At 38.1% G+C, this 10,366-nt stretch overlaps 1 protein-coding gene across 1 annotated transcript; it reads left to right on the top strand.

Annotated features, from left to right (window-relative positions):
* The first annotated feature begins 8,281 nt into the window (after positions 1-8,281).
* LOC130265146 (protein FAM240B-like) lies at positions 8,282-9,771 on the top strand. Its single transcript, XM_056513996.1, has 2 exons — positions 8,282-8,421; positions 9,693-9,771. Exons 1-2 carry the CDS (start codon positions 8,282-8,284, stop codon positions 9,769-9,771), a joined length of 219 nt encoding a protein of 72 aa, XP_056369971.1.
* The last annotated feature ends 595 nt before the right edge of the window (positions 9,772-10,366 follow it).

The following is a 10,366-nucleotide window of genomic DNA, read 5'->3' on the forward strand; positions in this document are numbered from 1 at the left end:
GGAGAGACAAGTTGATTTCTGCATTCTCATTTGATATGAGGTGGAATGACACACTGGAGAAAGTTAATAGGTACTGTTTCTAAGGAGTTAAATGTATTGATCAGTTTTGGAAATAGTTGGAATTTTCCTTTACAGAGGAAGGCTGTAGCTGGTGGGTTTTGCACAGGGTTTTTCCTCTGTGATGGAAACTGCAGAAAAAGTAAATAAGTAAATATGAACTGCAGAAAGCATCCATCTAACGGCTGCTGCTTTTGCTACTTGGAGCCTAAAAAATTACAAATAAGTAAGGTTGAAATAATCAGCAGTTGTGTAAGAACTACTTAAGCCAGCATCACATATGGTGTATTAGCAATGTAGATGAATTTAATGAAAACTGAGGTAAGTGCAGGCATCTGTCATCAGCCAAACCTACAGAACATTTTCCTCAGAAAATGAAATGCAATGATATAAGCATTCATCTGTAATAGGCTTATAACAAGTCCAAATGGTAAAACTAGTGCTGCTTTAATGCATTTCGTGAGCTAATGCTAAACACACACAGACAATTCCTATGACAATTGCCTTGAAGAGAACAGATTTTGTGATAGGTCATAATCAAGCGCACATCCTTAGATTAACAGCACCAAAGTACCGCATACTTCTGTAAGTCACCCTGTAATGCAAAACCAAGTGTGATTTGTCACACCATTTCAACTTCCATTACAGCTAAGACACTAGTATGGAATTTTTCAAGCTTCGTAGGAAGATTATTAAAATGGATAACACTAGCAGGCATTTTAAAGAAAATTCTCATCAGTTGCCAAGTCATGCTCTTTGAGGTATCTGCCAGTGTGGGAGGGATGCATGGTCTCAAGGGGGCCTGTGTTTCACAGTCATCTCAGGCAGGGGGCTGCAAAGTTCATTAAATGATCTTATCTCGCTGCTGGTTCTGTTCAAAATAGCCTTGATATGATGAAGGATTTATGTTACCCCCACTTCAAATAAAAAGTACCGAGGGATGCATTTCATTACTGCCCTGTGACACTGGAGAAGCCACGGCTGCAGTGGTAATATTCCTCGTTTGTTTGTGTCACACAGAGAATTTATTTGCAAGAAGACTCCTGCTCCAAAGGTAAGGAAGTATTTGTTTTTTGTAGTGAGTTTTCCCTAATAATGTCAGCAAGAAATGCGTTTGTTCTACAACTTTAATTCTTACAAAAGTATATTCTAGGAAAGATGAGAGTGTGAGGAAAATGCCAGGGAAGAGTGCCCAGTTTAGCGGAATTCTAAGGAAGCTGAGTAGCATTGATACAGAAAAAATATTTACAGATAATTTCCATGTTACAATCCTGAATAAAACATCCAGAGATATGACTTCTCAGTTGAGATATATTGTCAGCTGATGGGCTAATGCTAGCCAAGGTTACACACACACACACACACACACACACACACACACACACACACACACACACACACACACACACTCATCTCTCAAAGTCTTTCTAACAGTGATCTGCTGCTGTGAGACATTTTAATTCAATGGTAGACACCTTCACATGAATCAGGCTAGATTTCTCTTGCATGTTTTCTCTGAACTGGATGATCTAATAAAGAACATGAGCCCTGGGCAAAAATTATCTTCTTTGATCCTACACCGAGTCTTCCTGTACTCAAAAATCAAACAATAAAGCAAAGTGCATTCAAGATCTTTGACCAATAAATATTAATTTATTCTATATACTTGATCTTATGAATTCAGTAGTTCATAGGAGCAGGCTTCAAATGTATCCAGCAGTGGGGAAAGTCTAATGATCAGAAACAGTATTTGATCTCATGAGAAAACTACAGCCACTTTAAATATGCCTTAGATACTGAAATTAAAAGTCAATGAAAGTCAAACAAATCTATGGAAAGCTCAGTAAAGGCATTTGGACATTTTTTTATTGCATATTGCTTTTGAATACCTGCTCACCTCTGTGCAGCTGCCACCACAGTCCTGTCTGTGTGTGCTGGAGGCAGGAAGGTGGGAATGAAGGCAGCCTCCACAGAGAGCCAGGTGCAGGGAGCAGGGCAACCTGGTAGCACAGGGCTGTGGAAAAAGTTACCTAGGATAGTTTAGTAATACCTGCATGAGTGCAGTTTTGGGCACCACAATGTGGAAAAAACATTAACTATTAAAGAGCATCCGAAGGAGGGCAACGAGGATAGTGAAGGGTCTGAAGGAGAACCCTTATGAGGAGCAGCTGAGGTCACCTCATTTGTTCAGCCTGGAGAAGGAGAGACTGGACAGAACTCATTGCAGTTTCCAACTTCCTTATGAGGGGGAGTGAAGGGACAGACACTGATCTCTTCACTCTTGTGCCCAGTGACAGGACACAAGGGAATGGAAGCTGTGCCAAGGGAGGTTTAAATTGGATATCAAGAAAAGGTTCTTTCCCCAGAGGGTGTTTGGGCACTGGAACAGGCTCCTCAGGGAAGTGGTCACAGCACCAGCCTGACAGAGTTCAGGAAGGATTTGGACAATGCTCTCGGGCACAGGACAGGGTGATTCTTGGGAATGGTGCTGGGAAAGTGTTGGGACTCAATGATCCTTGCGGGTCCCTTCCAACTCAACTTTATCAAATGCAGCTCCAGCAAGAATTGGAAAAATATTTTCCAGATGGAACAATAGAGGTGGGGGAAACAGCCAGAAAGGTGTTTGAAAGCACAGGTTCAAGTCAGTCAGGTTAGTCGGGAGGGCTGGCATGAGAGGTGAAGAGGACACAAGGAGGAACTCAACAGACAAAATGTCAGAGAAGGGAGAAACAAAGGGACCTTTCATGGAATCCCTTGGCTGTAGGATGAGGGAAAAGAGACAGTGCAGAATGGAAGGCAGCAAGTAGCAAAATATAAAAACCAGGCATGGGAGCAGAACTAGAATAGCAATAAATGGATAGGTTACCTGGAGGGAAATGAAAGTATTGATTCCTCAAGTGTTTTGTTCAAAAGCTTTTAAGAATTTTAATCTTCAGTCAGAGCTCTCTAGTACAAAAAATCAAGGCACAGAATCAGTTCCCTCCAGTTTGATAATTCCATTGTTCAAGTGTCTGATATCCAGGTGTCTGATATCCAGAGAAAAGTGAAAGCAGATGAAAAGAACTGAAGCCCATCAGATGAGAAGGACAGAATAGAACATAGTGTAGGGCATACAATGGCATTGATATTGACACTGTAGCAGTATGAGATGCAAAACCCATGTAGCTACCACAAGCCCAGACTTAATATGTTTGTTTGTTTGTCATAAAGGTACCATATGAGCAGAAGTCCAAAATTTTTACTAGCAAAGCATTTGAAGAATAACTATTCTCCTTATTAGAAAAAAGTAGGCTCAGATCCATCACTTTTCACAAAAAAAAAGCAATAAAGGTTTGTGAGAATCAGGAAAAAGGACAATGGTTGAATAGAGACTGCTAAGTAGTGCTTGATTGAAAGCATTTTCAAATATTAAAACTGTTTAATGTGTCTGTTAGAAATAATTTGCTAGATGCTAGTATTGCTCAGCCACGTGTCAGTATGGTTGTAATTTTCCTACACAGAAAATTCCCGATATGTGGAGAAGTCAAATTAAATTGATTGAAATTTACACCCAGACAGCAACTCCCTGAACATGCTCTGGTAAGAGCATGTACTTCAGATTCTGCCAAAACTAGGAAATGCTGGTGGGAGAATCAATAACATGCCTAGAATTCCCTCATTTCATAGACAATACTGTTCACAAAGGAAAAGCATAAATTTGTAGTAATGCTGAACTGCAAATGAAAATAAAATCGTAGAGTACACACGGAAATTCACATATCCTTGCTGATGAAATACACTAATAGATTTTTGGAAGAGACTGGGACAGTTAGGGACTTGGATAGCAGCCTTCTGCATACTCAGGCTGGTGCTCCAGATCATCTCCTCCCATAACTGCTCATAAACAAGGCAGAAAGGAGGAGGGAGCTGTGAGAGCAAGCTGTGAGAAACCTCTCCCACAAGCTGCTCATGAGAAGCTTCGAGGCTCAGGCTGCTCATGAGATAAACCATGGTGCAACATGCCACACAAACCAAAGCGTACAGGGGATTAAAATAAAGTGCTCTCTTCCGCCTCTGAAGAGTTTTAACCAGAGTTTGGAGTCTCAAGTTAGGCTTGAAACCAGCATGATTCCCTAGGCAGGATCTCAAAGGAAGCATCAGTCAGCCCTTTGAGATGTGAATTACTGCCAGCTGGAGAAGCAGAAGATAAATTATATATTCTAGACCCAAGGAAAAAGAGAGAAATCATGAATATGATCACTAGTCCTATTTTCCAAAATCAAAACAGATTTCTGATTGTTTTCACATCAAACAGTACTATTAGCACAGATAGTATTCTCTCCTATATATATCATTCAAATTTTATCATTCAATGCATATATAAAAACCATAGTAACAAAGCATGATCCAAGTAAAGTCAGAATAAAATATTGTATTATTTCTAGGCAAATGCATAACACTGAAAACTCTGACTGTGCTTTGTAAGAAACACAAGGAGGAAAAATAACTCTACTGACTCATTAGAAGTTTTGTAAATCTTAAAAATAAATACATTTAATATAACAATGTGTTTTACTAGAGGAAGAAAATCCATGCTTTTCTTTGCATTCTTTCTCTGGCTAAGAAACTTTTTACTCCAAATTCTCTCCATGAAAAAGTATTTCTAGTGGTGGTAGTGTTTTCTCACAGAAACAATGAGTTTCAGCCTCAAACTATTGATTTTTTTTTTCCTTTTACAAAGAAATTGAGATATCACATCAAATTGATCTTACACTCTTTTGTTCTACCAATATGATTTTTGAGTTCCAGCTAATAATACTAGTGTCATAGCTTCCCTAGTTTTGTAAGACCTCCTTCAGCAAATTGAGGCTAGATAATAAAAACCAGCTCTAAAAATATTAAATCTAAAAATAAGCAATCATGGTTATCATGTGTTGGATAAAGCCTCCCTAGAGTTTATAATTTTATTCCTTTCATTTTAGAGCACCTGCATTTGTTCATTGGCTTGCAACCAGGCCTCTGTCAGAGAAGATTACCAGAAAGAGCCTCTCATTATTGTTCTCTTGGAAGACTGTCACTAGAAGCTTAAAAAAAGCTTATTTAGTCCTAGCTGTGGCAGGGTGGTTTAAGTCAGAACTAACTGCAAGGTCTATAAAAGTGCATCACAACTGCCTGTGTGCTTTAATAGTATATTTCTGCTCACCTGTTGCATCAAACTGTGCAGACTGCTTTGGAGGCTGCTTCCATGAAATCTTTTCCATTCTTCTCTTTCCCTATTTAATGAGGCCCCTTATCCTAACTACTCTGAGTGAGGCTTCAAGGCATGAAAATAAACTGTTCCCAGGTGATAAGTGCTGCTGCAAAGTCATGATATAGGCTTAAGTCCTGTTATAGTCCTCCAAAACCAAATAGGAGAGAAAAATATGAGAGCTAGAGAAATAGTGATAGAAGTCTGATATCCCTGACTGCTCACACACATTGAAGGGTTATGGTTTATGACATGGATGGCAGGACAGAGGTGAATTCAAACATCCAGGCACGTGATGCATAAAGGCAAAAGAAACCATGTGAGTTACTGCAGTGGAGGTATTGTGCAGTTCCTACAATCACCATAAATGGGCTCAAACAGCTAATTCAAAATATAAGGTAATTTAGGATAAGGTGATTCTACAGTTCAGAGAAGCAAATGCCAGCGTATTTACATGTTGTGCTTATCAAGGACATATAATGATCAGTAATGATGCAGAAATTCTGATGTGTTCAGTAACATTGATATCTACTCGTATATATTTGAGTATTCTCCAGCCTTAGGGGAAATGAAAACAAAGAATATTACCCACTGAGGAAAAGAAAATTTGGCACCAAGATACCCATGTGTTAACACAATAGAGAATGTTGTAGAGAAGAATGACTTGGACAATGTTCTTAGTGTGCCTGATCAAGCACACACAAAGAAAATACCACAGATGTTTGACAGAGAAAAGTACTAATTTACTGTCCCTGCTCCAACTCACACCCCTGCCAAAAAAAAAAAGACACCCCAACACTGTAAGAGATAATTTTGCACACACTTTATGGTCTCAACAGAGTTCTAACTTTCTTCTAAATACTGCCAGCACCAGATATAAAGTGCATAGCAATGGAAACTTTCTGAATATCTCTTTTAGTGGTTTTAAATTTTTTTCCTTGTGATTTTTTTGCTGTGAGGGCAGGTGTTGGAAAGACACATCTATAAAATGTATTAAATCCAGTACCAAGAACATACACAAGAAAATCAGGAGGCATAACATTAAAAACCAGTAAAGGATATGTGTATTCTGAAAATATACGCTTGGGCTCAACTACACAGCGTAGCAATGAGTTCCATAACTTTGCCTTATTCAGGAATTATATTTACCTACATATACATATATATATATATATATATATATATATATGCATATATATATATATATATATAAGGTGCATCCACAGTATAGTAGAAAGGAATTCATAATAATTCAGAAGGATGAAGCTATTGTGCTTTGCTATCTCTCCTGATAAAGAAACTTGAAGACATTATTTCCTGGCAGTTTATGTTGGAGCCCCAGGTATATTGGGGAATTTTTCTTCCTGCACTCCAGAAAGACTTATTCTTAGAGATTAACTCCTAGGGTGGAAAGTCCATTAGTTTTACTTAGATGGTTTTTACCATATCTTTTTCATACTTTGAAGATTACTCCTAGTACACAAAAAGTTTAAAAGAGCAGTAACTGCTACCTGGGAAGAAATATTTGGATTGGCATTGATATATATGTGGATATTTATAGAATACATATATTTTATGAAATCATGCACTTGTATTAGGTGAATTTTTTGACCTGAAATTGGTTATCCCCTAGCACAGCTGTAAGTGTTCACCAATACTTGCAATTCACATTACAGACTAATGTCAACAATTATATATCCAGCTATAATTTTTTCAGGATGAGAAAATATGCTCAGTAATTGTTTTCTGCAAGAGTTCAGGCTCAAGTACTATGCTTCTATTCTTTGGAGGCCATAAACTGACATATGAAGGTTTTACAGGGAACCACAGGGGAGTTACAGGGAAATCCCAGCAAAAGGGGATCTCTTCTAAAGGGTTGATTTCATCATCGCCTCAAAGGGTCTTTATAATGCATCTGTCAATTTTTCACAAAACAGCCAATTATGTAAAGATTATCTGTTCCCAGTTTTTTGTTTTCTGATGATGCCTGCCAGGGGAATGGCAGCAGTTTCTTCAATCTTTTCCAAGATAGTCTTGAGGGGCTTGTTTACTATCTCTCTATGACTCTGATTAAAATAAATTACAAATAATTTCCAATGCATGGGAGAGCCCTAAATACTTGTTAAAAAATTAAATGTTCTGGAAAATATTATAATGGCATGTTCATGCAAAAGCACATAGCGATTTGAAAGACAGCATGGATATACTAATTTCATATTTAATGAAGTTTTGAAAGTAATGATACAATTTTCTGGCTGCAATGTGGCAATTAGGGAATTTACTGTTAGCCCACAAAGAGCCATCCTGAGGCAAATATTCTTTCCCTAGGATAAGATTCACTCCAGAATTTATTTTAAGATGACATTAACTAAAGCTGAAAGTACAGAATCATCACAGATATAAAAATATATTCAATGAATTTGGTCTGTTTTGAAAATTGAAGAAGAGGGGGAAATATTTAGTAAAGAAGATGGGTTTTGCAAGCCAGTATCTTATGAAATTATGTACATACTTTTATATATAAAAATCTCTACATTTCCAAACAAAGCTAAATGCCAGAATGATTAAAGGCAAATCATCAGAACAACAGTCTCTTTAAAATTTTAAAGACATGAAAATAATGAGGCAAAAAAATCCCATTAGATTTGGCAAATTTTTATATTTTTTAAATTTGTGAGTAAGAAATATCATAATTGCTAAATTACAGAATACAGGAGCACTGATCTGGTTGTGAACATGAATGTCACAGTCAGATGGAGAGGAGAGATATTTTAGGTACACAAGTAAGAATTCAGATCACTGTAGACAGCATATCCTCAAGTGCCAGAAGTAGGAAAGAAAAGCTTAAATAGTGAGTCATGCCCCCAGTAATCCTGATCCTACTGTGTGACCCTTATGCTGAGAATACAAAACGTCAAGAATGTGCTTTAGCCTTGAAAACAGATGAGAAACCAGTCACTTGTCATGCAGTTGTTTCAAATTTTTCCTGCAGAGAAAATGAACAGCCAATACATGCGCCATGAAGTGCGGGGTTGTGAAACCAGTGACCTGAGGAACTTCTGGGAAAAGACCATTGAACAACAAACTCAGTATCTGCAAAATGAAAAAGAACGTCAGCGAAGAAGTGCTCTGACAAAGTGGGTAATCTGCATCCAGAAAGGTTACTTGAGTTTGCATTGTAATTGTTTTTGTTAAAGTAATACTTATACTTAAGCCATGCAATGAAGTCTGAAAGTAATTTAGATTTATAGAAATCTGAAAAAAGCTCCCCAAAGTAGGATGTAATGCTAATGTGTGTAACTATGACTTCATATGATAGATAATAATTCACTCATGTTCCATAAATGTTCCAAAGCATAGAACTTTCCGAAATTACCAGGACAATATGTAAGAGCACAGACTTGTCTTGAACATAAAGGATACTCTTCAGATCAAAGCTAGCACAGATATGTACCTGACCCACATTCTTTCTCTGCGGCCTTGCTTTCACAACAAAATAGTTATAAGTATTTAAGATTGTTTAATTTGTGCATGGTGAATCCATTATAAAGCAGATGGCCCAAGCATACTGACTAAGTTCATAGTCGTATCTACCTTGCTCAGCCACATTCCCCTTGATCAGTCTGTGAGAAAGAGCAGTCTGCAGCAATATCAGCACGGTTTTACTTTACATCAACTCTCCATAAGCTGAAGGCACATGCAAGATATATACTTTTGTTATTTATTATATTTTGTCTTGACATCATCCAGTGAGAAAGCAATTTTCCCAGAGCCTTCCTCATAGCCCTCTTTGCATTGATTCTTGAAAAATTAAGAGCAAGAACATCCTTACATTATTAACCCTGGATGAAAGAACACTAGAAGTAGTCTCCAGTATGTTTTTTCTGTTTGTGAGTAACCTTATCTCAATGAAACAACTCCTCAGTTGGGAAATTCCTCCCCTTTCTATTTGAGTAAGCCTTTCTGTGGTACCTAGATACTATCAACAAGAAAATAAAGGGCCACATATTACTGAAAACTACCTGCTATGGGTCTAACAAGCTTCAGCATGTGCAGTGTCTCCAGTGAGCAGGACAGAGGAGGAGGCAGGCTGGGGAGTGCTGGGTGATGTGACCCAGCAGATGGCAGCAGGCAATCTCCAGTGTAGGGGACAAGCCACTCTGGCACGCAGCACTTGAGAGAGGGCACGCTGTAGATGAAGATGAACCACAAAGCTCAGGTGATCCCTCACTGGGACTCAAGAGCTTGTCCTGAAGTTCCATCCAGAAAAGAGCTCTAAAGAGGTAGGGAAATTTACATGACAATTGGGAAAAAGCACCAAAGGATATCCTCAGTGGAAAAGATGAAGTGTGTAAATCCATTCCATGTAAAATTATGGGGACAAGCTGATCCATGTTTCTGTCCGTAGGCTCAGAAATGAATGGATGGAGAGGCTGGAAAAACGGATAAAGATGTTGAGGACCCAATCTGAAGACCCACCCAGCTGAAGAGCCCACAGTCTTTACACGTTTGGGGGATAAAAAAATCTGTTTTGTAGGAAAGCGTGATGCAAAAGCTGAAGTCAGTTTTACTTTGTAGCTTAAATGAGCTATAATTAATTAGCTGTCATTGTTAAAAGTTTCATATGTGAAATGCCAATTTTTGCTTTTAAGATTATGCATCTGTCCCTTCATTTGATAAATGGAGAATGTAGCACTCTGAAGTATTTAACCCTAATAAATCATGGTTCACTGAGATGTAGATGCCTCGGAAAAGAGTTTAGTTACACAGCTGTGCTCTGCAGAAGCACTTCCTCAGTATTTTAGGTTTCTGTATAGATTGACTGTAATATACCGAATTTTGATGATTTAACGAATAATAGATATTTTAATTTTTTACTCAACACAGCCCGATGTTGACTAAGGAATATGGGACATGGACAATGCCACCACATCCCACAACACTACTGAAGCCCAAACTGGTGGGAGCTACAGATCCTAGCTGCCATGTTAGAAGTTACCTGTGAAGTTGTTACCATATATGTGTTGATAAACAGTCTCTGTGAGATACCTACAAGAGCTGATAAACCCACATTAACTTCAT

The sequence above is a fragment of the Oenanthe melanoleuca genome, chromosome Z (assembly GCF_029582105.1).
Source record: "Oenanthe melanoleuca isolate GR-GAL-2019-014 chromosome Z, OMel1.0, whole genome shotgun sequence".
Classification (NCBI taxonomy): Eukaryota; Metazoa; Chordata; class Aves; order Passeriformes; family Muscicapidae; genus Oenanthe; species Oenanthe melanoleuca.